We start from the raw sequence: 26,421 nt of genomic DNA, 5'->3' as shown, positions 1-26,421 counted from the left end.
AGATGCGTGTCCAATTTAAGATGCATAACATGAACAAAGAATGAACGTCTCTGATTAGTATCATGCTTGTTTTCTCTTCTACAGTTACGCAAATGCACTACTCTCCATTAAACTGGAGGCCTTATCCCAAGGGCAAGATAGCTTAAGCTGGAATGAAATTCAGAATTGTATTGATATGGTTAATATTGAAATTCAAGAAGAAAATGACCGTAAGTATGGAACAGTATCCTTCTCTAGTTATAGTGGGAGAATAAGGTAGCTGGACAAAACGGTCCTCTACATCAGGGCTGCCCTAGAGCCCTATGAGAACACTCTCCCCTAACAAGTCTGTATGTGTTTATATGTAAATGTTATTTTTGTACTACTGTCCCGACATATTATAAACATTACAAAGCAAACATAAGACATAAAAGGATAGAATAAAAGTACATAAATACAAGTCCTAATATCTTTCTATTTATTGGTACTTGAAAGATGACTGCTGTAAATAACTCAGCTTTTTAAGCAAGCACTCAACTTTATTTTGACCTTTCATGTACGTGGGTGTTTTTCTGAAATATGACACGTGTTCCTGCCCTAAGAAGAAATTGCAACACAGTCTAACTGTTGTTTTATGATCTCAAATCTTGGTGATTTGCTGTGTTTCTAGAACTTAGGAGCTCTGAGCATGAAAGTGGACAGTCCAAGAAGATGTGCGCTGAGACATGCTTTCGTGAATGTCAGCTTGCTTCCCTGTCCTGCCTCTTACTTACAAAAACTGAGTGACGAATGGGGAGCTCTGTAACTTAGGCAATGAGTATAATTGCCGCTTTGGGACCACACGACTTTCTGCTGCCTCTCTGCGTTTTCTTTCAGTGAGGCGTTTGGGGATCCCTGCCTCAGATGGCTGACACATCACCCACTTGCCTCTTTTCTGGCATGTTAGCTTGGGAGCTGGTAGTTCTTGGCAGGTGTTAGTTACGAGGGAAGCACTAATTTAAGCAGATGTTCAACATCATCAGTGGGGGCGGCGTGGGGGACGACCCTGGTGTGTGTGTCCGCTTACAAAGCTCAGGTCCCCAGCTTCCTGCCGTCCTGCCTCCTCCTTGATCCTCCCCAGCTCCACACTCTCAGTCTCCAGCGATGGTTTGGGTGCTTTGGCTAATGCCACTCAAGGGTTGGCAAAACACAAAATCATGTTCCATCTTTGTTTTCTGACTTTTCCCTTATTCTTTGGGACAACATGCACAATCCAGGTTTGCTTTGGTGATTTATGTATGTCCTGCTTATCAGGTGAAGGTGCGTTAATTCTCAGTACTGAACAGTACTCAGTACAGTTTTACTCTCATTCTTGACATTGACAGAGGGGTACGAGGAAGGACCTGCCATTTTTTGTCCCAGATTATCAGATAGAGCCTTTGCTTTTACCAGGAAAAGAAAAACAGTATCATGTGTATAACTTTGAAAGAAAGTGGTCTTTTGCAGGTGAATATTTTTAAGCAAAAATCTCTTTGGTTTTGTATGGCATTTACCTAGGTAACTGTACTACTAAGTTGTTCTCCATGGGACATTTCACACGGCCGTTATCACATTTCTTTTAACCATCTCGGCGTGAAGCATATATGCCATAACCAGAATAGTCATTTTAGAGGCTAATATCTCCTTTCTCGAATTTGGGGGACTTAATATAAAAGATTTAACTTCTCTCTGTTTTGGTTTGTTGTTTTGTCAAAACGGGGTATTTTTGTTGAAAGTTCTTGAATTATTGAGTTTGATATCATCTGTTTAGGTAATTGCTTTAACAGCTAAATTAAAATAAATATACCGTTGCGAGTAGGCCCCGATTGCACTATATAGAAATTAAATCATCTGAAAGAGCTGAGACCTTTTCATGGCCATCTTGAAAGTGCGTTACTCGCCCCATCCCACCCCTGCCACACGCTCCAGAATCTAATGTCTGAGTTGTGGTGTGGATGAGGTGTGTAGCTAATGGGAAATGATAAACGCGGAAGGTGAATTGAATGGAGCAGCTGCTAAATGCATTTCCTGAGATTTGGATGCTCTGCTGATTTCTTAATGGAAAGTTTACTTTTCCCAGTCGAGCCTTAGAGGAGTATTCTTTTAACCAGGTAACTTAGACAAGGAAGTTTTCTTCCTGTGAAGTTTTGCTTTTTAAATTTGGTAGGTACCATTCTTTGTGAGTTACCTCATCTGCTGTCTCAAATACAACACCTCTAAGGGAATGCCCACTCTCTCCTTGGACTAGAATGTTATAGTGTCACATGATGATTTAAATCAGTGGGCCATGAACTGAGGCTCAGCAATCTTTGCTCAATTGGGATTTTTTCTTTATTTTTAAACAGAGGAAGTGATGCAGATGGACCCAGGGGACTTATGGGAAGGTTTTTCACCTCCTATGAAGTCATTTACTATGACATCACCAGCTTGTGTTCTTAGAAACACACCAAAAACTTAAGCAGCTGATTTCAATCAAGTCAGCTGGAATGCACTCATTCCCAGGTGATCAGCTGCTAGGAACACACATTCTCTTTCTTAGATGTAGTTCTATAAAGATCATTTTTGGATGGGATGTTTAAAAGTATTTAGAACAGTTAACCCAAGGAGGTCAACTGACATAAGGGGTCAACTGTCACTTCCAGAGAATGATATAAGTATTCCATGCTCTCCAGTGTATAAATATTACGGGGTGAAATGATAATACCTTGTATGTGGGTAGTACTTAGACTTTCTCAAGTTCTTCCAATGTTTTGAGATAACCTAACTTGCATGTTAGAGAAGTATTTTTGCTGCTTCTTCCACCATGTTGGAGTATTATAGTCTGAAATAATTTCTAGACATTTTAGATTGTCCCTTTTCTCCTACAGATTTTTTCATTCTTAGCAATGGTCTCTATGGGGTCATTCATTCAGGAGATACTTAGCTAAATATTTTACTTTAATTTGAATGTCAAAATGAAGATACCTCTTAAAAATTAGAAGTATGTATTCTGTTTCATAGCATATCACATTTGTAGAGTGGCTTCTGGTTGTTTTTGAAGAAAAATAACTGACAAAATGAGAGAATGTTTGGCTTTAAGTATGTTTATTTTCTAAGCTTACTTCTCATTAATGTTTAGTTTCTTTATTAATTCTTGTCCATGAGCACTCACTTGGGAAGCGGAAGCCCCCTGTTAGTATGTGAATGTATGTGTGTGTATGTGTACACATGTGTACATATACCCATGAATAATGCACCCATACATACATACACTATAGTATTTTATGACTGGATGATAGTTTATTTTTAAGAATAAGGTAGTATTGAGAAGTGACCTCCAAATAGATCCCTTATACTAGACTTTCAAAAACTTTGCCAACTGCATGGCTTGGCTTCTGTGCTTTTCATTCCTGGACCTTACAGTCTATGTCCTAAGATCCTGTATGTAGTAGAGATAGTAGAAGGTTAAACTGGTGGATATGCTTATTCATCCTTTGGTACATCCATGGATTAGGGTTCCAGATGTAATTTTAGCAGCCCGCATTGGAGAATTTGTGACATTAGTTATCCACACTTGAACCTTAAAAATATCCCTAAACATGCATGACTTTGTTAATTTCTATGGAGCCGACCTACACTTGACAGCCACATGTGGCTGTTTTAACTAATCAAAATTAAATAAAATGTAAAATGAAGTTCTTCAGTTCATACTAGCCACATTTTTTTAACATCTTTATTGGAGTATAATTGCTTTACAATAGTGTGTTAGTTTCTGCTTTATAACAAAGTGAATTAGCTATACATATACATATATCCCCATATCTCCTCCCTCTTGTGTCTCCCTCCCACCCTCCCTATCCCACCCCTCTAGGTGGTCACAAAGCACCGAGCTGATCTCCCTGTGCTATGCAGCTGCTTCCCACTAGCTATCTATTTTACATTTGGTAGTGTATATATGTCCATGCCACTCTCTCACTTCGTCCCAGCTTACCCTTACCCTTCCCTGTGTCCTCAAGTCCATTCTCTGTCTGCGTTTTTATTCCTGTCCTGCCCCTAGTTTCTTCAGAACCATTTTTTTTTAGATTCCATATATATGTGTTAGCATACGGTATTTGTTTTTCTCTTTCTGACTTCCTTCACTCTGTGTGACAGACTCTAGGTCCATCCACCTCGCTACAAATAACTCAATTTCATTTCTTTTTATGGCTGAGTAATATTCCATTGTATATATGTGCCACATCTTCTTTATCCATTCATCTGTCGATGGACACTTAGGTTGCTTCCATGTCCTGGCTATTGTAAATAGAGCTGCAGTGAACATGGTGGTACATGACTCTTTTTGAATTATGGTTTTCTCAGGGTATATGCCCAGTAGTGGGATTGCTGGGTCATATGGGAGTTCTATTTTTAGTTTTTTAAGGAACCTCCGTACTGTTCTCCATAGTGGCTCACACTAGCCACATTTTAAGTGCTCATTAGCTGCATGTGGCTACTGGCTACCATATTGGATGGCCCAGAACATTTTCATCATCACAGAACATTCCGCTGGACAGCACTGGACTATACTGACCTTGAAAGTCACTCTGCTAACACTCTAGGGAATTGTTTGGTTTTGAGCTGTCTCTTTGGCATTCTTTACAGTGGTGAAGTAGAGTAAACCAACTAATAGTGTATATCCAAATCTCTTTGCACTTCCGTTTTCTTTTCTGTACATCTCTACATTAAATTCTTCCAGCTCTGCTATTCTATGGTTCCATCATCCAGTACTTTGGCATTATTATGTAAGTGAGGGTTACACTAGAAATGAGCATCTCTGTTGCTACTTGTATGTCAGATTATCTCCCCTTTTTATAACAGCTTTATTGAGATATAATTCATATACCATAAAATTCACACTTTTATTGTGTTTTTATGGTAGTTTTTTATGTATTTAAAAAATTGTGGAACCATCACTAGTATCTAAATTCAGAATATCTTCATCACCCCGAAAAGAAACTTTATACCTGTTAGCAGTCACTCCCTTTTCCCCCTCCCCCCACCCCCTGGCAACAACTCATCTACTTTTTTTCTATGGATTTTCCGATTCTGGATATTTCATATAAATAGAGTCATGTAATATGGGGCCTTTTGTGTCTGGCTTCTTTCTCTTAGCATAATGTTTTCAAGGTTCATCCATGTTGTATCATGTATCATTATACTTCATATTTCTTTCTAGGTCAAGTAATATTCCATTCTAGGGATATATATTTTGTTTATCCAGTCATCAGTTGATGGATATTTGGGTAGTTTCTACTTTTTAGCTATTATAAATATTGCTTCTATAAAGATTCAAGTATAAGCTTTTGTGTGACTATATGGTTTCAGTTCTCTTTAGTATATACCTAAGAGTGGAACTGCTGGATCACATGGCAGTTGTATGTTTAATATGTTAAAGAACTGCCTGTTTCCCAAGGTGACTACCATTTTCCATTCCCACCAACAACGTATGAGAGTTCCAATTTCACCCCATCTTCACAACACTTGTTATTGTCTTTTTTAATATAGCCATCCTAGTGGTTATGAAGTGGTTATGAAGCGTTGTGATTTGGATTTGCATTTTCCTAATAACTAGTGATTCTGAGCATCTTTTCATGTGCTTATTAGCCATTTGTATGTCTTCTTTAAAGAAATACCTGATCAAGTCCTTTACCCGTTTTAAATTTTTTTTCTCTTTCTGTTGTTAAGAGTTCCTTATATAGTTATTATGCTTGTATATCAGGTATATAAGGGGTTTTTTAAATCAGATATCGGACTTGGAAGTATTTCCTCCCATTCTATAGATTGTCTTCACTTGTTCTGAGGGTGTCCTTGGAAACATAAAAGGTTTAATTTTTATTTATTTATTTATTTTATTTAGTTTTGGCTGCATTGGGTCTTTGTTGCTGCATGCGGGCTTTTCTCTAGTTGCAGCGAGCGGGGGCTACTCTTTGTTGTGGTGCCCGGGCTTATGGCTGTGGCTTCTCTTGTTGCGGAGCGTGGGCTCTAGGTGCACGGGCTTCAGTAGTTGTGTCGTGCGGGCTCAGTAGTTGTAGCTCACAGGCTCTAGAGCACAGGCTCAGTAGTTGTGGTGCACGGGCTTAGTTGCTTTGTGGCATGTGGGATCTTCCTGGACCAGGGCTCGAACCCATGTCCCCTGCACTGGCAGGCAGATTCTTAACCACTGCACCACCAGAGAAGCCCAAAAGGTTTAATTTTTTTTTGAAGTGTAGTTGATTTACGATATTGTATAAGTTACAGATGTTTAATACAGTGATTCACAATTTTTAAAGGTTATATTCTGTTTGTAGTTACTTTATGAGATTGGCTATATTGCCTATGTTGTACAATATATCCTTATAGCTTATTTTATACATAATAGTTTGTACCTCTTAAAGGTTTAATTTTTACAACATCCCATGTATTCGTTTCTTTTTTTTATTTATGTTTTTGGTGGTCACAGGTAAAAAGTATTGCCGACCACAAAGGTTTACTCTTAAATTTCTTCTAAAAGATTAAAAAGTTATATTTTTTGTGTAGGTTTGTGATCCATATTGAGTTACTTTTTGTGTATGATGTGATGTAGGGAGTCCAGCTTTATTCGTATGCAGTGGACATTCAGTTGTCTGTGCCATTTGTTATAAAGACTGTTATTTACCTGTTGCATTGTCTTGGCACCCTTGGTTAAAAATCAATTGACTATACGTGTAAAGGTTTATTTCTGAACTCTAAATTCTATTCCATTAATCTTTAAGTCTGTCTTTATATCAATACCATGCAATATTAACTGTAGCTTTGTAGTAAATTTGAAATTGGGAAGAGTCCTCCAACTCTTTTTTTTTTTCCAACATTGCATTGGTTATTTCTTGATCCCTTGCATTTCCATGTGAATTTTAGAATCAGCTGGTCAATTTCTGTTTAAAAAAAAAAAAGGCAGCTGGAATTTTGATAGGGGTTACACTGACTTTGTACATCAGTTTGAGGAGTACTGCCATCTTATTAATATTAAGTCTTTTGATCCATGAACATGGGATGATTTTTCCCTTTATTTAGGTCTTTTTTTCCAATGGTGTTTCATAATTTTCAGTGTCTGTGTCTCATCCTTGTTTTATTAAATTTATTCCTAAGTGTTTATTCTTTTTGTAATTGTAATGTATTTGTAATTGGAGTCTATTACAGAATTTTTCCTTAACTTCATTTTCAGATTGCACATTGCAACTATAGAAAGATACAATTCACTTCTGTACATTGACCTACTATGTAAACCTTAGCTGTACTTGTTTATTAGCTCTTGCAGTTTGTGTGTGTGTGTGTGTGTGTGTGTGTGTGTGGTTTCTTCAGCCCCCGTTTCTAACTCAATCTTTGCTATAGGTGATTGGAGAAAACTTATAATGTACTATGACTTAAAAGGAAACTTTTTTCCTTTATTTTCTAGGAGTTGTAGCTGTAGGGTACATCAATGAAGCCATTGATGAAAGGGATCCTTTGAAAACCTTAGGTAGTCTGCTGCTACCCACTGCTAGGATTAAAGATGTGGACCCAGACTCTGCCCAGCACTACCAGGATGTTTTATACCAGGCTAAAACACAGAAATTCATGGTAAGTCTTAGTAGGTGTGTCTCTTTTAAATTTACAGACCAGGTTGGGGACAGAGGGGCAAGAGGGAGGATTTTTTTTACCCATTTTTCCTAAAGCTCATAATTTGCTTATCTATGTATGGATCAGATTACAAGTTAATAGGGCTGTTATTTTCCTGGTGTCAAACGTGAGGGGGAAACTAGCTCCAGAGCTGCTGACTGCTTCTACTCTTTCACTAAAAATGCACTTGTGGGTGAGTTCTTGTTCACAGTCCAAGTTATTGGATGTTTACTGAGCACACACTGTATTCATGGTGCAGTATATGGCATCTGGTAGGGGAAAGGGGGATCCGAGGAACACATGATACCATTTGAATGTTCTATCCTTATCCTCAAGATGCTTAGAAAGTTACTAAGACAGTAGACATTCTCATATAGAATAGTTAAATAGCAGTAGAGGTGGGTATGTGGCCAAATGTCAAGACGAGGAAGGCCCAGAGTGATTCAGAGATGTTTGGGATTTCTGTGAACTGGAGCCCTAAGGTAGGTTGGTGTGGAGATAGAACAGGAGCTGCTCCTGAAGGGTAAGGAAGAGTTGGTTTGGTGAGTGGGAAGCAGGATAATGCAGGCAGGTAATGGCAGGGCTAGATGGGTACCAGCTTGGTTTGTTCTGGACACAGGAGGAAACTGACCTGGCTGGGTCCCACTGAAGAGCAGAGGGCTTTATCTGGCGGCAGAGCTTGTACTGTTGTTGTGAGACATCCCCCAGATACTAGCCACCATTGGAAGAACTGAGTGGAGAAGAAGACCTATCACCTGATGCTACCTGGGACGTAACCACTTGTGGCTTGAATGCCAGGCCAGTGACTGGGAGAATGAGACTCAAACCTGACCTCATGTCCCCAAACCCCTGGGGAGGAGAGTGGACCCTGTCAGCAAGGAGGACTGGGCCGCCCCCTGCTGTTTGCACTGATGTAGCTGTGGCTGTAGCACGTGACACAGCATTGAAAGCTAAAGGTATTAGCTTTGGAGACAGGCACCATTCAAACCTTGGCTTTGCCACAAATTAGGTAGAGATTTTAGTCAAGTCACCAGAAGTCTCTGTGCTTCAGTTTTCGCATGTGTAAAATGAGAACAATAGTACCTACCTTATAGGATTACGGTGAGGCTTAAATGATTACATAATATAATAAATGAGTAATATATATTTATATTTTTACATATTAATATATAATTACATTGATTATAGTGTGTGTATGTATAAGTGTAGAGCATTTGACATGGAGCATGTCACCCCAAAAAAGTGCTGAAACAATGTAGCTAGTATTTTTGTGGGCACTTCTGGCTGCCACACAGGTCAGTGGGTGGTGAGTGATGTCTTTGTCACAAGGTCTTTACTCGACACAGGTTTACTTTACTCTGTTCACTAGTTGGGATCTTCTGGGTGCAGGATAGAGACAGACCTGGGTTTCTCTCTGCCAACAGCCACATGGACGTTTGTCGTTAAGGTGAAACTAACTCCACAAACCTTTTATAGGCAAGCAGTGGAGGTTCCCTCGTGAGCATCCCAGTCTAAGGGCTCTAGGTCAAGATGGAATTCCACAGCACCTCTCCAGGGCACTCAGAAGCCTTGCTGGTGTCCATGCTATGCCTCCTCTCTGTTGGACATCCTTCCTAAATGTGAAAGAAGTTTTTTAATAGTGTAATTAGAACAGGGAATATGAGCGTAGGGATCTGAGTTAGAGCTCAGGCATTAAACCACTTGTGGCCTGTAAAGTTAGGAGTGTGAACTACATTGACAATAATTGAGGGATTAAAAACATTGCAGTAAGCAATGAGTCTGGTTTGGTAAAGTTGCCGCTTTTCAACACAACTTCTCTTTCTCTGCCCATTAATTTTGAAACTTTGTTTTCTCAGCCCATTCTCTTTCCCTGGAAAAAAATCTGATTCTGTTATTTGGTGGGGTCTCTATTTGCTTTTTAACCTCTGCTGTTGTGATACCTGGAAATTTTCAGTTGTTTTTATGGGGCTGTTTCTGTGCTTTGCTTTCCGAAGGTCTAGCCTTGGAAAATAATAGAAGAAAATTACATTATTGGTATTGTCAATATAAAGTAAAGCTTGTGCCAAAGTATACAGCCATTAATAGTCACGATGGATAACATCTTAATAGAATGCTCAGTGTTATCAAAGATTGAGGACAGTGGTGTAAGTTGGTGAGAATTCTTGGTCCTCGTTAACAGTATTTCAAGTATAACCTTGTGTAGGCACCAACTTCCTTCCATCTCTTGAGGGGAAAGGCTGAGTAGTGGGCATGTTGGCATACACTTAACAGAGAACACACTTTCTGGGTGTATTCACTAGAGGCAGTGAATTGTCAGCTGTGTTTAGTTTTTTTAACATCTTTTTTGGAGTATAATTGCTTTACAATGCTGTGTTAGTTTCTGCTGTATAACAAAGTGAATCAGCCATACATATACATGTATCCCCATATCTCGTCCCTCTTGCGTCTCCCTCCCTCCCACCCTCCCTATCCCACCCCTCTAGATGGTCACAAAGCACCGAGCTGATCTCCCTGTGCTATGCGGCTGCTTCCCGCTAGCTATCTGTTTTACATTTGGTAGTGTATATATGACCATGCCACTCTGTCACTGCGTCCCAGCTTACCTTTCCCCATCCCCATGTTCTCAAGTCCATTCTCTACATGTGAGCTATTTTTAAATTGAAGGCTTTGCTTTAGAATTTTGGAAGGTACATGACTTATACACCCCCAAAGTTCTCTTCTCCTGCATGCATAATTACTGTATAAAAATTAAGTGTGCTTTTAACAAGTGAATAGTGTTGTATTTTTTCTGTAGGTAAAACTGTCTTACAGTTTATGACTTTGTTTGCAGAAAGTCAGTTTCTTCCATTGAAGTTTTGGGCATCTTGAAACTTACTTGATTAGTTTTTCTTGCTTTGCTTTAGTGTTTATTTTTACTCTTCACATAACCACGCAGATACCGTAAATGGCCTTCATGTGCATTTTTGCATTTTTTTAATCTGAGTCCAATGAAATGGGAAACTCTGCACACTCAAAAATAGGCATTTAACATGTTTTTTTATTGTTTTGATGGGCACTACAAAGTATATGGTCAAGGCACATTCCTATTACAGACTTGAAAATTCATCTCACAGTCCTTCATGCCCTTAACCCCTGATATTCCACCTTCTGTCTAATCTCTAAACTAAAGGAAATATAGTCATTTCCCTACAGGAATGTACTGGGCATTTATAACAAAATATCCTTTCCCCATTAAAAACTAGGTATAAGGACAAGAATAATGGAGTCATTATTTTAAATTTATAAATGACCTCATGAATATATCCTTAGCTTTCTTTCTCTTTTTTTTAAATATAGCCAACCAAAAATAATGTGCCATGTCGTATGGAACACCTTGCCTTCCCAGTATGAATTGAATTGGCTTTCATGCTGTTTAGATGCTTTGGGATTTTACCCTTTCATTCATTCAGCCACATGATGTGCAAAGTATGGAGCCTGGCTCCACAGACCCTGGGAAGACGTGGGCCTGGCATTGCTACAGGAAGCTTAAGGAAGAGGACAAGCCCCTTCTCTACTGCACATGGTGCTTAATAAGTGCTTATGGAATTAATATTTGTGTATAAATGAGCCCTATATAAATGCCATAAGAAAAATACAAAATAATGCTTTGAAGGTTCAGGTGAGAAAAATGAACTCTGGCTAGAGAGTCAGGGAAGAATTGTCCTTTGAGGACTATGAAAGATGGAAAGAATTAAGGCAAACATATGAGAAATAGCTTTCCGGTTAGTGGCAGGGGCAAAATGAGAAGTCTGGATCACAGCAAAGCAAGAAGCTTGGCCTATATCCCATGCCAGGTTTTTTGGGAAATAAAATTAGTGTTAGCCTGAATGCTAAGCTAAAGATTTATAATTCCAACGCAGTGAATGGTCAATGGAGGTTTCTGAACTGGGGGTTTTGAGTGATGTATTCAAACTGGTATTTGAGGAAGATTAATCTGGCAGTGGGCTGAGAAGTGGAGGGTAGGCTGGCAGTGATGAATGGCTAGAAAGCAAAGGTGCGGCTAGGATAACGGACCCTACTGAGAGACATTACACACATAGAATCAGTTGATGAGGCAGCCACCAGCATGAGAGCTGAAGGAGGCAGAAGAATTACAAATGACCCCAGACACTAAAACTGAGATCTTAGCTCCCCCCATGCTGCACCCTTGCCCCCTGTTCCGTCCACCTCCTCCAGATCATCTAGAATAGAAACCTCTTAGAAGTAGGGAAGATGGAGATTTAAAGAACTTGAAGTACCAGTCAGGCAGGTGGAGATATCTTTTCGCCTGAATTTTCATTCTTAAAATACTGATAGGTTCTTTTTTAAGTCACTGTTTATGTAATGTTTTATTTTGAAACAGCATTTCCTAGGGGCTCACAAATGGAGCTAGAGAATAGAGGTCCTTGCAGTATACATATGTTATCCCAAGAGTGTATGTCTTCACACACAGCTTTCCTTGTTCTCTAAGATGATTTCACCATTGTAAGGTAAGCCGTGGAGTGATTCGTGGTTTTTGACATGAGAAAATAAAGGAATGGATCTAGGCAACTATTCAAGCTACCAAGGCACAAAGCTATGAGATAGATGAAGTATAAGCCATCGGCGTTGTTGTAGTAGTAGTTTGCGTGGTGAATAATGAGTAAGATGTTGCTTGGAGCAAAGCAAATGGTAAAAACCACAAGAATGAGGAGACTCGCCTTAACATACCACAGCCACCTACGATCTTTTGCATTAAGCGTCCAAATGATGGCTGTGTAGCAGTAGATAATGACCAAAAATGGAATTAAGAATCCAAAGAATGCCAAGGAGATGAAGTAGTAGAGTTGGAAGGGAGACGAGGACTCGCATGTGTTGTGGACATCATGGCAGGTGGTGATGTCCTGCTGGACAAGATAGTACTCCTGCTTCAGAATGAAAAATGGCAGCATATATAAGAAAACCGTTGTCCACACCAATCCACACGTCAGCAAGGCATAGGTGCGCTTGGGCAGCCCCCGGTAAGTGAACGGATGGACAATGGCCAGGTAGCGGTTGATACTGATGCAGGCGAGGAGCAGAATGGAACAGTACATGTTGCCATAGAAGATGACTGTGGTGGCCCGGCACATGACCTCTCCAAATACCCAGTTGTTCCCGTTGAGATGGTATGCTATTCTAAAGGGCAGTGTAACGCAAAGAAGAAAGTCTGCAACGGCCAGGTTGGCGTAGAAGACGTTCATACGGATGGATCTGGTCCTGAAGAAGAGCATCCACAGGGTCACCACGTTGGCTGGCACACCTACTACAAACACCAGGATGTAGATGGCAGGTATCAGTCTGGTACTTAAAGAGCTGCTCAGGTACCTCCTGGTAGCATTATTCACATGGAGACTTGAAACACTTTCTTCAGGGCACTTAATTTTTACAGTTGTGGTGGTTCCTGTCCAGCCTTCTATGGCAGAAAGGGGGAACTCTTCAAAAGAATTCAGGGGAGCGCCACGGAAGGTCTTAATAGGTAAGGTTGGCTTTGCCAAGTTGTCTGCATCACATTCTGTGCCTGTAATTGAAAAGAAGTATTAACATATGATTTGTTGATGAGTCATATCTATGGTTCAGGAGACAATAAAACTAGATGTCTTATGCTACATAATTTCTGTAATGGTAGAATTTAGGGTCATTTTTATTTTTGAAAATCATTATAGATGAGGTAATCAACAGGAATGCATTTAATGTATTATCATATGCCCCAGCAGCATGCTAACCCATGCAGGAACCCAAACTAGATGACAATTCCTTGTATGTAAGGAGTTTGTAATATTGATACTATAAGAGGAAACAAAAATAGCACATCAGACCATTGTAGGCTAACGTCATATTGATTATAAACTGTATAGACTGTATAGATTATGAACTCTTCAGGCGAGAGTTAATAGATTAGATGTTTGAGCAAAATGTCAAGGAAAAGATGAACGTGAGCAAAGATGAGCAAGGTTCATAAAGAGGTGGAATTTAATAGAAGAATAAGATTCTAGAAGGTGATGAATGGGCAAAGGCATTGTGTAGGCTGACATGGGGTCTGGAAATATCAGATGAGTTGATTCAACAAATGTTTATTGCATATTTATATGCCAGTGATATACCCAGTTTTAAATCAACGCCATCCCTGTCTTCAACTCTCAGACTAATGGAGAAGATGCGCAAAAACACATTCTTATGCAAATAAGGTACATCTGACAGATGAAGTTGAAAGAGTAGGTTACAGCCAAATCTCTGAAGGGCCCGTAAACTGTACTAAGAAATCATGTGCCCATTCACAGATGCTGGAGTCGTACACAGACAAAATGATGAACAGAGGAATGGCCGTTGAGGTAGGCAGCATGATGGCCCCCCAAAGTTTCCATCTGCTAATGCCTAGAACCTGTACATATGTTACCTTCTATGGCAAAAGGGCCTTTTGCAGATGTGCTTCAGGGTCTTGAGATGGAATGAGTATCCTGGATCGGTCAGTGGGCCAAATGTAATCATAAGACTCCTTATAAGAGGAGGAGGAAAAGGGTCAAAGTTGGAGATACTGGAAAATGCTATGCTGCCGGCTTTGAAAGTCGAAGAAGCCACGAGCCAAAGAATGCACATGCTTCTAGGGGCCGACCAGAGCAAGAAAACAGATTCTCCCCTGGAACCGCCTTGCTGCCACCTCGATGTTAGGACCTGTGACCTTCAGAAATACAAAAAATCTGTGTTTTAAGCCACTAAGGTAGTGGTAATTTGTTACAGCAGCAATAGGAAACGAATATAATCATGATTTGATTCGTGTTTAAGGTGACTTTGATGACAGCGTAGAGAACAGGCTAAAAAGGTAAGAAATTAGAGGCAAGGGGGTCTGATTTGGAGGCTACTGTAGTCATTTCAAACTCAGGTTGGTGGGTTACAGAGCTAGAGCAATGGCACTGGAGAGGTAAAGATGAACACGTGAGACTCTAACAGAGGCTCAGGGGGACTTGCCTCTGACTGGCTCTGGAAGCGGTGCAGGAGAAGCAGGAAGCGAAAGTGACTGGGAGGTTTGTACTCTGGAGGTCTTGGAGGAGAGGCGGACGGAGCATGGGACGGGGCAGGGGGACTGAGGGTGCCACACAGGGAGAAGCTAAGATCTTAGTTTTGAGTATTCCTGAGTGTGAATTGCTGGTGCAATATTAGAATGTAAAATGTCCCATGACAGGTTAGAAGACTTAAATGTGGAGTCCAAAATCTCAGGAGCCCAAATGAGAGTTATGGGTTTTTTAGTCTGCGTGGAGACCATACTTTGCTTTAGTGCTTGAATGCCCTAGGGAGAGATGTGAAAAGAAAGAAGCCAACGGCAGACTTGAGCGGAAATGCCAGATTTTAAGGGGAAAGGAGACGAAGGAAGAAAAATCAGAAGAGGAAATTGATAAAATGATCCCAGAAGTTGGAAATGAGAAAAAAGAAAAAGAGGATAGAAACCAATTACATACTATAAATATTTGGCTTTTAGTGGCATGTTGATACTAATCATCGTAATTCATGAAAGAGCAATTTCAAAGACAAAATAAACCTTAACACTCAAACCTGCTTTTCACTGTGTAGTTTTCTGTAAGTTAATCCTTGACATGTAGAGAAAGTAGATTCTCTCACATTTCTAATGTTACCTTAAGATGAGCTTTTATGCTGAATATAAACCTAATACTTATATCGATTTAAAATGCCATTGCTCTGCCAGTTACCTCTTTTCACACGAGCTCTGAATTCCTACATGTTGAATCCTTGAGGTTAGTATTTAGTAACCTGGCTGTCATTCAAAGCCAGTTTCTCTTCCCGATTTAATCTCTACCAGTTCACCCCCGGGTGAAATTGAAGCCTCCCTCAGAACCTGGAGATTGCACAAACTGAATCCGGGGTGTAACGCAGAGGGATGAGGAGGTGTTCAGGTGTCCTTAAGGGAAGAAAGATTAGAGAAAAGGAAAGAGAACTCGGGGAAGTGGCATTCTTCTGTGCCAGTGTGTAGATGTGGACTTAGAAGGCATGTTGTGTGACACCTGAGCACAGCCACTCAAATCCTGCTGCTTAGGGCTTCCCTGGTGGCGCAGTGATTGAGAGTCCGCCTGCCGATGCAGGGGACACGGGTTCGTGCCCTGGTCCGGGAAGATCCCACATGCCGCAGAGCGGCTGGGCCCGTGAGCCATGGCCGCTGAGCCTGCGTGTCCGGAGCCTGTGCTCCGCAATGGGAGAGGTCACAAGAGGCCCGCATACCGCAAAAAAAACGAACAAAAAAATTCGTGCTGCTTACTTTGGCATTTTGGAAAATTCTTGCATCTGACATCACCCAAAGACAAGTGCCTTTCCAGACAGGCACAAAGCTGAAATATGTGGGCTGAAAAACATGCTATACGAGTTATGTCCCTTCAAGATCTGAGAAGAGAGCTGCTGAAACCATAGTGTTTGTCACTTTTCAGAAAATTCCAGTGATTGAGCAAGACATCATGCCTGAAAACATGCTAAACAGTGACTCTGTGAACAAGCCTTGATTCCATTTCCTTGAGAATTCTGGCTCTTTTATTCCTTAGGGCCTAGTTTTCCTTAAGAAATAGTACTTGTTAAATTACATATATATTTTGTAATTTGTTTGAGTTCTTTATACAGGTTTACTTGGCATGATGTTTCTGAAATGTTTTTCAACCTGAGAAAAGGCCTTGGGGAGGGACTGATCCCCAAAGGGAACAGACGTCAGCCACTAAATAACGGGGTCTTCCTTCACATTTCTGCCCAACCCCTACTGACGAAAGCAAATTCACTGCCTTTCACTTTGTCACCTTTTCTTAAAAATAATTTTTTAAACTGAAGTATAGTTAATTTACAGTGTTGTGTTAGTTTCAAGTATACAGCAAAGTGATTGTTTTATATACATAAAATATATATTTTATATATATTCTCTTTCAGATTCTTTTCCATTATAGGTTGTTATAAGATACTGAGTATAGTTCCCCATGCTATACAGTAGGTCCTTGTTGTTTACCTATATTATATATAGGAGTGTGTATATGTTAATCCCAAACTCCTAATTGATCTCCCCCACTCCCCCGCTATCTCATTACTTTGACACCTTTTAAATTCCCCCCTTTTCACGTCCACCAAACCCCACCAGCAACTTGAAGGAACCACCTCCCCAAACCTCTTTTCTTTTGCTCTTCTGCTTCATTTTGGTTCATCCACTCACAGAGCACTCACTCATCTGTAAATCTCAAACGAGCTACTGCTCTCTACTGGTTCTCTCAGCACCGTCCTCCAGCCACCTCAGTGATTCCAACTGTCAGTGTAAGCAGCATTCCTTTATAGAGCCTTGGTTTTTAAAATTTTTATCCCACCCCCCCCCCCGCCATTGTCACTTCTTCCCTTCAGCTTTCCTGTTCCTAAAACGTTGGCTGGGGTAGGACCCCAACAGTAAGGGGGTTGTGGATATCCCTATCCCAAATTGATTACTTTTAGAGCAAGCAGGAGGTTACAGGCTAACATTGTATTGAGTGAAACAGGAAACACGTATTTCTTTTGGGAAACACAAATTCATTAGCATAACTGATTACTGAAAGCAGACCACTCCGTCTATCAGGGAGTATTCTTGTTTCCAGGAGGTATAAACATAGGATTTTTTAAATCTCTTGAAAAAAAAGTTATCTTTGCCAAATCAGAGGAAATTCTTAGAAAATCAAAAACTTTTAAAGAAAACTGATTCTTGACTTAATTGTAGAGATCTAACATCTTGACTATGCCACAAAATTTTAAATATCAGCGGAGAACACTTAGTCTTTGACAAGTTTGGAATAGTGAACAGACTACATCTCTTCACGTCCATAATTCCACGTTTTAATAACTAAGATTTGGGGGTGCAATTTGTGTGAAATGTAAAAGAGATTAGATTCAGTGGGCTCTCGGGACACAAACCAGCATTCCCACTCTACCCCATAAGAAAAGAGCTTACCAGTTTGACAGGAGGCAGGTGACAGAAGCAGTGCTCCAACAGCTACAAAGATGACAGCTTTCATCTTGATCATCTGAGCCCCGTTTCTCAAATGTTTAAAATTAGGGAGTATGGTTTCACTTCGGTTCCATGTGTTGGCACCAGTTGGAAACCTGGTTCTCTCTGTAGAAGCGTGTTCTCTTGTGCTCTGCAGACAGGAAGCCTGCCAGGGTCCTCTGCAGGGAAAGGGTGTGACAGCACTCATGTTTCAGTGTGCATGACTCAGCCTGAGCCTCTGAGCACGTTACGTTATCCCCGGAGAAAGTCACTGAACTCCTCCCTATCCCTCACAGGAGAGAAGCTGTCATTCCCACCCAGTGAATTTATGTGCATTGAATGAATACCCTTAAGAACAGTCCTTAAAAAAAAAAAAAAAAAAGAACAGTCCTTGACAGAAGTAAGCTGGAAACAGATGCTGAGCAGCAGTTAGATTTGAATCTGTCCCATATCTCATTTTTACCCAGTTTAAAAATGAAGTTCTAGAGTGTCATTTCTACTTAGTGATTGAGCTGTCAGAAATTATCCTTTCCTTTATCCTTCCAGCTATTTTAAATCTTAATTCTTAAACTCATTACATAATTGTAGGCTAAATGAATCATGGAGAGCAAACTTTTTTTCAAGAAGTTAAAATTGTTTTAAGCTCTTGATTACTTTGAAAATTCTCCTTCAGTGTCACATTAGTCTGAATTTGTCATCACTGCTTGGCCAAAACTTGGTTTCATTGTGTTTTGTCTTGCCACAGCTAAACATATTCTAAGCCATTCAATAATTCTGTAGGGTCAGATAACTAGGGAACCCCGCCCAAAAATACTGTTCGATTAAACTAAAATCATAATATAACATTAAAACACAGAGGACTCCCTTTATCCCATGGGTATTGGTGAGCAGGTTTACAGTAAGCTTTTTTTCTTAACTGTGGTAAAATGTACATAACATAAAATTTACCATCTTAACACTTACGAAGGGTTCAACTTAGTAATGTTAAACTCAGTCACATAGTTGTTTAACATATAAGCTTTTATGTGTAGTTATGTTCTGCAGGATATAATTTAATATGTAGTAAAAAAAAAGCTGCATTATAACACATTTTCCTATAATTAACAAAACTTAAATGCTAAGCCAGACAACCCAATAGCCTGTTAACTATAAAAATGAAGTAAGAATCAGAAAATGCAAATTTCACAAGCCTTAAGGTTAAGGAATAAGGTGGGAGAAGATGGATCTGTGTAAACTTTCCCCATCTTGGTTGAATGTTATCACACCAAGAATTTTACAATCAAAAGTCAGTGTTTAATACTTCAACCAAATAATATATGGTAGGACAAACTGAGATAGAATGCTATTTTATTGCAGAAATAATAACCAAAACCCACAAAATACTGAAGAGAAGTTACTTTTTTATTTAAAATTTTCTAGGAATCATTTAAATTCAGGAATTTATTACTTGATTTTCAGATGGCCTACTTTCTGTTGACTTAAGCAGTCTGTAACCCATATGTTGAAACTGGATGTTTAGCTGGAGATAGAGTCATGGCCATCCTGTAAATATCCTATTTCCAGTCTTCTAGTGAGCAGTTGAAAGGGAGACCTTACCCTGGTAGGATTCAGTTTTTACTCTTGGTTTTACATTTAATTCTAGCAACCTTTACGTCTGTGGGTCATGATTTAAACTGTTGACTTAAATTCTTTTGATTTGCAAAGTCTCTCTTGGGTTTAGCTTACAAAACTGATACTTTCAGCTTTGAAGTGGGACTGTAACTTCCTTCGCATCTGGGTAAAAATTTGTACGGTACATCTTCTACACTGATAAGTTATGAAGGAATTTGGTAAATACCCTTCAAAAAAAAACGTGAGAAAGACAGAAGTGAACTTGTGTGGAGCTTAGGTTTTAGGCTATACCTTGGGGAGTGGTTGGGTTCTCTTTGGCTTAGAGGCAGAGAAAAAAATACTTTCTATTCCTGTCTCTTCATTCCTCTTCTAGTTTTCAACTTCCCATCTTACTTCTTGTTTGAACCTTCCACATCCGTTCTCCCTCAAAATGGAAACTCTTATTAGCTGATGGTTGCCATGTGGCAGATCTAGCTAAAGGTGATTGTGGAGGCAGGAACCAAGCCTTCCTCAATGGTCTTCATTAGTCTGGAGGTTACAGGATGAAACAGCAGATATTTTGTCTCGTTTTCAGAGCCCTCCCCACATATGTCATCTCCTGTTAGCCTCTGCGGGAAATAGGGTTGAAGCCCGCCAAAGAAGCTGGTGAATGTTATTTCTCCTTCCTGCCCCCCCATCCTTCTTGAGTCCTAAGTGATGGAGCTGGTTCTCCATGGGTCCAATGACCTACCTTCTGTTCATTCACAGTCTTGCTTCAGGCTCTAGTACGTGACACTTAACTCCTACAAGTAGGCTAATGCTCCCACTTTTTAAAATGAAATGTCTCATCTTCTCTGAAAATATTTAATTTCTACTGCTAACAAAATTTACTTGTAATCTTAGACAAGTTTATATGAAACGCAGTTGCTGTCTGAAAGTCCCATTTAATTACGTTATATCAGCACCACATTTGGAGTAAGAGCATCAGAATCAACCCCAAAGTAAAATCTAGTAAAGATAACTCAATACCTTTTTATTGCTGCTACCACTTCCAAGTAGTTAAGCTATCCTTAACTACTTGGCCTTTTCTCCGCCTGCAGCTCAACACTCCCAATATAAATTAATCTCTTCTTGGCTATTTCTAGATTGTGTATCTACAGGTAATATTGCTCTGATCACATTGTATTATAATTATATATTTTTTCTTTTCCCTTATGGTTTATTACAGGATATTGAATATAGTTCCCTGTGCTATACAGTAGGACCTTGTTGTTTATCCAATAATTATAATTTTTTGATGCATTTTGCTCTCCTGCTAAACTGTTAGCTCCTTGAAGCCCATCACCATGTTTCTGTTTGGATATTTTTGTTCTTATGTTTGTCCCTGTGTCTGATAAAATTCAAGTATCATTGTTTCCCACAAATTGAAAGTATTTCCATGGCACCCTGGGCCACCTTGGAGACCACAGTTACTGAGTGATTGGGAGAGAGAGTATTTGATTGACTAAGGTAGCCAGAGAAGGCTTTTTTGGAAGAGGTGCCATTTGAATTAAGGCCTGAATGATAAGAAAAAAACAACAGCCATGCAGCTGGGGTAGAATGATGTGATCTGAAGGAGGCTGGTGTGAAAACCTGAAACAGTGAGTAGAGAAGAGTGAGGTAAAGCCAGAGGGGTCGGCAGGGCCAGATCATCAGATCCCCACAGTTCATGGGAAGGGAGTGTTGTTTCCTTCAAACTGCTGGGAAAACCTTCTAAAGGAGTTTAAATAGAGGAACGGCGTGATGATCCGTCCCTTTTGGAGAGATCATCTGCTTCTCTATAGGGGACCGCTGTGGTGAAAGGCAAACTTGGAAACGATGAAAGCAAGTAGGAGATCGAAGCAGCTGTCCAGTGAGAGATGATGGGGGACTGGACTAAAGGGGTGGCCGTGGAGAAGGTTGAACTGGTCCAATGGGGAGTCTGTTTCATCAGTAGCTTGTACAGTTTGTGGCTGCGCTGGGTAGTTGCTAAGTAAGAGTTTGTGGAGATTTTAATAAAGTGGCTCCTAAAAAGCCGTGATTAATTCTGTTTCATCGTCATTCACTGTTCTTTCTTTTATTCTCTGCCCATATTCTCAGGACCCTCAAAGTGCTTCTAAAATTCTTTGGCTGGATGACATACAGCATGCGGTCAATGAGGCCAACAAGGACGTGGACAAAGCAAAGCACTGTAAGCCCTCACCTCCTTCTGCTGGCCAGACTGGCCTTCCTTGCGTCTGGTTATGCCCCTCAATTTTTATTTTAATTCCTAATTTTTTTTAAAGTAGACCATTTTTAATTTCTGAAAAGATATGGACTCTCTTACCAATTTTCATTCTTGAATGCATATTTATACAAAAATAAGATTGGTCGGTTGCACTGTTCTTAGCGGTTAGGTACGATCTCCAGCAAAATCTGAGATTGTTGCTGAACAAAATCCAGAAAGCAAAAAATAATTTCTCAGCTCTTAAATTTGTAGTGTAATCAAGTCCTTTTTTAATCCTGATCCTTAGAAAACTAGGCTGTTTCTGCTTATTAAATGCCTTCCATTGCAGTAGTCAGGGTTTTCCAAAAACAGAGCAACATATATTTTTTTTCTGTAGAAAAAACAGACTTATGTATATATTCTGTTTCTCTGGAAGGTATATAGTATGTGTACTATCTACCTGTCTATACACACACGTATATAGAGAGAAAGAAAGAGGGAGATTTATTTTAAGAAATAGTCTCATGCAATTGTGGAGAGGCTGGCAAGTCCAAAATCTGTAGGTCAGGCTGGCAGAGGCCAGGGGACAGCACTTAATTGCCAAAGACAAGTGGGTGTGGTTATTATAAGGGACAGCCTAGTCGAAGCAGGAATTAGAAAAATGTGACTCACAGAGACGTATAGAATTTGCTAATTGATCATGGTGTTCCTAGAAGTGAAATAGACAGAGAGTCTACTAAGCTCTTACTTGATTTGCACAAGTGGAAGAAGAATTCTAGGTCAGGTGAATGTAAGTAAAACAACAGAAAGTCATGGTCCCTCTGTTAGTTCCCAGACTTGAGCCATTTACAGCCCCAGAACCCCCTGAATGAAGGATGGGCTGGGTCCCCTTGGGAAAGGACCCTGCTACATTACCAACATGTTATACCCTACTGTGGTGACTGTGCTGGGAGGAAAGGACATAATCAGACTTTTCAGAGATTACTGGACACTGACTCTGAACTGACACTAATTCCAGGAGACCTAAAATTTCACTGTGGTCCACCAGTCAGGGGAGGGGCTTATGGAGGTCAGATGATCACTGAGGTGTTGCTAAGGTCCGTCTCATAGTGGGTCTAGTGGGGCCTCAAACCCACCCTAGGATTATTTCCCCAGGTCCAAAATGCATAAATGGAGTAGACATACTCAGCAATTGGCAGAACCCACATTAGCTCAAATGATAGTTGTCCTTTTTTTTTAAGCATCTATTTTCACAGAAGAATAATAAGAAAATTCACATGGCAATCTAAAATAGCTTCAAGATTGATATACTAGGGACTTCCCTGGTAGCATAGTGGTTAAGAATCTGCCTGCCAGGGCTTCCCTGGTGGCGCAGTGGTTGAGAGTCCGCCTGCCGATACAGGGGACACGGGTTCGAGCCCTGGTCCAGGAAGATCCCACATGCCGCTGAGCAACTAAGCCCGTGCGCCACAACTACTGAAGCCCGTGTGCCTAGAGCCTGTGCTCTGCAACAAGAGAAGCCACTGCAGTGAAGAGTTGCCCGCGCAGCAACGAAGACCCAACACAGCCAAAAATACATAAGTAAATAAATAGATTTATTTTTTTAAAAAGATTGATATGCTAACACTCTACATATATAAATAACCTACATAAATTAAGATCCTAAAGGTGCAGTTCATTAACCTCTCCATTCATGACATAATTAGAATCTATCCTGTTGTATCAAGTCATAGTCTTGCTCCAGAAATGTGCTTTTAAATGTCACAGGCATCTGTAAGGAACATCTGGTTTTTATTTCCTTAGCCTGGAAAAATATGTGTATTTCTCCAACCTGAATTTTTATACCCTTAGGATCTTTGAAGTCTTTCCATTCTAGCACTCTAATCCTTTTTTTTTAATCGTCATTTGAGCTTCTTGCTTTTTTTTTTTTTTTTTTTTTTTTTTTTTTTTTTTTGCGGTACGCGGGCCTCTCACTGTTGTGGCCTCTCCCGTTGCGGAGCAACAGGCTCCGGACGCGCAGGCTCAGCGGCCATGGCTCACGGGCCCAGCCGCTCTGCGGCATGTGGGATCTTCCCGGACCGGGGCACGAACCCGTGTCCCCTGCATCGGCAGGCGGACTCTCAACCACTGCGCCACCAGGGAAGCCCTTTTTTTTTTTTTTTTTTTTTTTTTTTTTTTAAATTCCTGGTTGCGCTGTGTCTTCATTGCTTCCCCGTGGGCTTTCTCTAGTTGTGGTGAGCGGGGGCTACTCTTCGTTGCAGTGCGCGGGCTTCTCATTGTGGTGGCTTTTCTTGTTGCGGAGCATGGGCTCTAGGTGCGCAGGCTTCAGTAGTTGTGGCACGTGGGCTCAGTAGTTGTGGCTCGCGGGCTCTAGAGCACAGGCTCAGTAGCTGTGGCGCACGGGCTTAGTTGCTCCACGGCATGTGGGATCTTCCCATACCAGGGATCGAACCGTGTCCCCTGCACTGGCAGGCGGATTCTTAACCACTGTGCCACCAGGCAAGTCCCATCTAGCACTCTAATCCTTAAGAAAAAAAATAAAATTGAGTTGTGTACACAAGAGATTTAAATTTATAGATAAGACTGAAGGCAGCCTTAGTTTGAAGGAACACTTTTAAGAAATTAGATTATCATACAGGCACTCAAATAGCCTAAAAGGGTTGTGACTTTTCTCTTAAGGATCAAACCAGTTTAGAAGTTATTTTATTCCTTTTTATTCTGTGTTCTGCTTATATTTGGCAGCAACTGTTAAGTTGATCCTCATGAGACTCAACGTTTCTATTTACTATGAATATAAGAAATTTTCTCAAATGTGTGATTCTTTTTTTTTTTAACATCTTTATTGGAGTATAATTGCTTTACATTGGTATGTTAGTTTCAGCTTCACAACAAAATGAATCAGTTATATATATACATATATTCCCATATCTCTTCCCGCTTGCGTCTCCCTCCCTCCCACCCTCCCTATCCCACCCCTCCAGGCGGTCACAAAGCACCGAGCTGATCTCCCTGTGCTATGCGGCTGCTTCCCACTAGCTATCTACCTTACGTTTGGTAGTGTATATATGTCCATGCCTCTTTATCGCTTTGTCACCGTTTACCCTTCCCCCTCCCCATAGCCTCAAGTCCATTCTCTAGTAAGTCTGTGTCTTTATTCCTGTTTCACCCCTAGGTTTTTCATGACATTTTTTTTTTTAAATTCCATATATATGTGTTAGCATACGGTATTTGTCTCTCTCTTTCTGACTTACTTCACTCTGTATGACAGACTCTAGGTCTATCCACCTCATTACAAATAGCTCAATTTCGTCTCTTTTTATGGCTGAGTAATATTCCATTGTATATATGTGCCACATCTTCTTTATCCATTCATCCGATGATGGACACTTAGGTTGTTTCCATCTCTGGGCTATTGTAAATAGAGCTGCAGTGAACATGGTGGTACATGACTCTTTTTGAATTATGGTTTTCTCAGGGTATATGCCCAGTAGTGGAATTGCTGGGTCATATGGTAGTTCTATTTGTAGCTTTTTAAGGAACCTCCATACTGTTCTCCACAGTGGCTGTATCAATTTACATTCCCACCAACAGTGTAAGAGGGTTCCCTTTTCTCCACACCCTCTCCAGCATTTATTGTTTCTAGATTTTTTGATGATGGCCATTCTGACTGGTGTGAGATGATATCTCATTGTAGTTTTGATTTGCATTTCTCTCATGATTAGTGATGTTGAGCATTCTTTCATGTGTTTGTTGGCACTCTGTATATCTTCTTTGGAGAAATGTCTATTTAGGTCTTCTGCCCATTTTTGGATTGGGTTGTTTGTTTTTTTATTATTAAGCTGCATAAGCTGCTTATAAATTTTGGAGATTAATCCTTTGTCAGTTGCTTCATTTGCAAATATTTTCTCCCATTCTGAGGGTTGTCTTTTGGTCTTCTTTATGGTTTCCTTTGCTGCGCAAAAGCTTTTAAGTTTCATTAGGTCCCATTTGTTTACTCTTCTTTTTATTTCCATTTCTCTAGGAGGTGGGTCAAAAAGGACCTTGCTGTGATTTATGTCATAGAGTGTTCTGCCTATGTTTTCCTCTAAGAGTTTGATAGTTTCTGGCCTTACATTTAGGTCTTTAATCCATTTTGAGCTTATTTTTGTGTACGGTGTTAGGGAGTGATCTAATTTCATACTTTTACATGTAGCTGTCCAGTTTTCCCAGCACCACTTATTGAATAGGCTGTCCTTTCTCCACTGTACATTTCTGCCTCCTTTGTCAAAGATAAGGTGACCATATGTGCGTGGGTTTATCTCTGGGCTTTCTATCCTGTTCCATTGATCTATCTTTCTGTTTTTGTGCCAGTACCATACCGTCTTGATAACTGTAGCTTTGTAGTATAGTCTGAAGTCTGGGAGCCTGATTCCTCCAGTTCCTTCTTTCGTTCTCAAGATTGCTTTGGCTATTCGGGGTCTTTTGTGTTTCCATACAAATTGCAAAATTTTTTGTTCTAGTTCTGTGAAAAATGCCAGTGGTAGTTTGATAGGGATTGCATTGAATCTATAGATTACTTTCGGTAGTAGAGTCATTTTCACAATGTTGATTCTTCCAATCCAAGAACATGGTATATCTCTCCATCTATTTGTATCATCTTTAATTTCTTTCATCAGTGTCTTATAATTTTCTGCATACAGATCTTTTGTCTCCTTAGGTAGGTTTATTCCTAGATATTTTATTCTTTTTGTTGCAATGGTAAATGGGAGTGTTTTCTTGATTTCACTTTCAGATTTTTCATCATTAGTATATAGGAATGCCAGAGATTTCTGTGCATTAATTTTGTATCCTGCCACTTTACCAAATTCCTTGATTAGCTCTAGTAGTTTTCTGGTAGCATCTTTAGGGTTCTCTATGTATAGGATCATGTCATCTGCAAACAGTGACAGCTTTACTTCTTCTTTTCCGATTTGGA

At 40.1% G+C, this 26,421-nt stretch overlaps 2 protein-coding genes across 3 annotated transcripts in view; one reads left to right on the top strand and one right to left on the bottom strand.

Annotated features, from left to right (window-relative positions):
• The window catches only part of IQGAP2 (IQ motif containing GTPase activating protein 2), a 293,537-nt gene that overhangs the window by 193,493 nt on the left and 73,623 nt on the right, over positions 1 to 26,421 (top strand). For both annotated transcript variants that reach the window (XM_082837226.1, XM_082837225.1), the window contains exons 12-14: positions 85 to 209; positions 7,427 to 7,590; positions 21,362 to 21,452. In XM_082837226.1, the coding sequence (XP_082693352.1) occupies positions 85 to 209; positions 7,427 to 7,590; positions 21,362 to 21,452 (380 nt within the window). The remainder of the gene's footprint in view (positions 1 to 84; positions 210 to 7,426; positions 7,591 to 21,361; positions 21,453 to 26,421) is intronic.
• On the bottom strand, positions 10,454 to 18,436 carry F2RL2 (coagulation factor II thrombin receptor like 2). The gene is made up of 2 exons (XM_082837230.1): positions 17,618 to 18,436; positions 10,454 to 13,186 (listed from the first exon to the last, which is right to left on the bottom strand). Exons 1-2 carry the CDS (start codon positions 17,859 to 17,861, stop codon positions 12,114 to 12,116), a joined length of 1,317 nt encoding a protein of 438 aa, XP_082693356.1. The 5' UTR covers positions 17,862 to 18,436; the 3' UTR covers positions 10,454 to 12,113.

Source organism: Leucopleurus acutus, assembly GCF_964270905.1.
Source record: "Leucopleurus acutus genome assembly, chromosome: 3".
In the NCBI taxonomy this organism is placed as follows: Eukaryota; Metazoa; Chordata; class Mammalia; order Artiodactyla; family Delphinidae; genus Leucopleurus; species Leucopleurus acutus.
The sequence above is the reverse complement of the archived record's forward strand: the minus strand, read 5'-3'. Positions and strand labels throughout refer to the sequence as shown.

Coding starts and splice junctions, on each gene's coding strand:
- F2RL2 (XM_082837230.1), bottom strand. CDS start 17,861: ATGAGTGCTGTCACACCCTTTCCCTGCAGAGGACCCTGGCAGGCTTCC. Junction 13,187..17,617: donor ACCTGCCTCCTGTCAAACTG/GTAAGCTCTTTT, acceptor TTTCAATTACAG/GCACAGAATGTGATGCAGAC.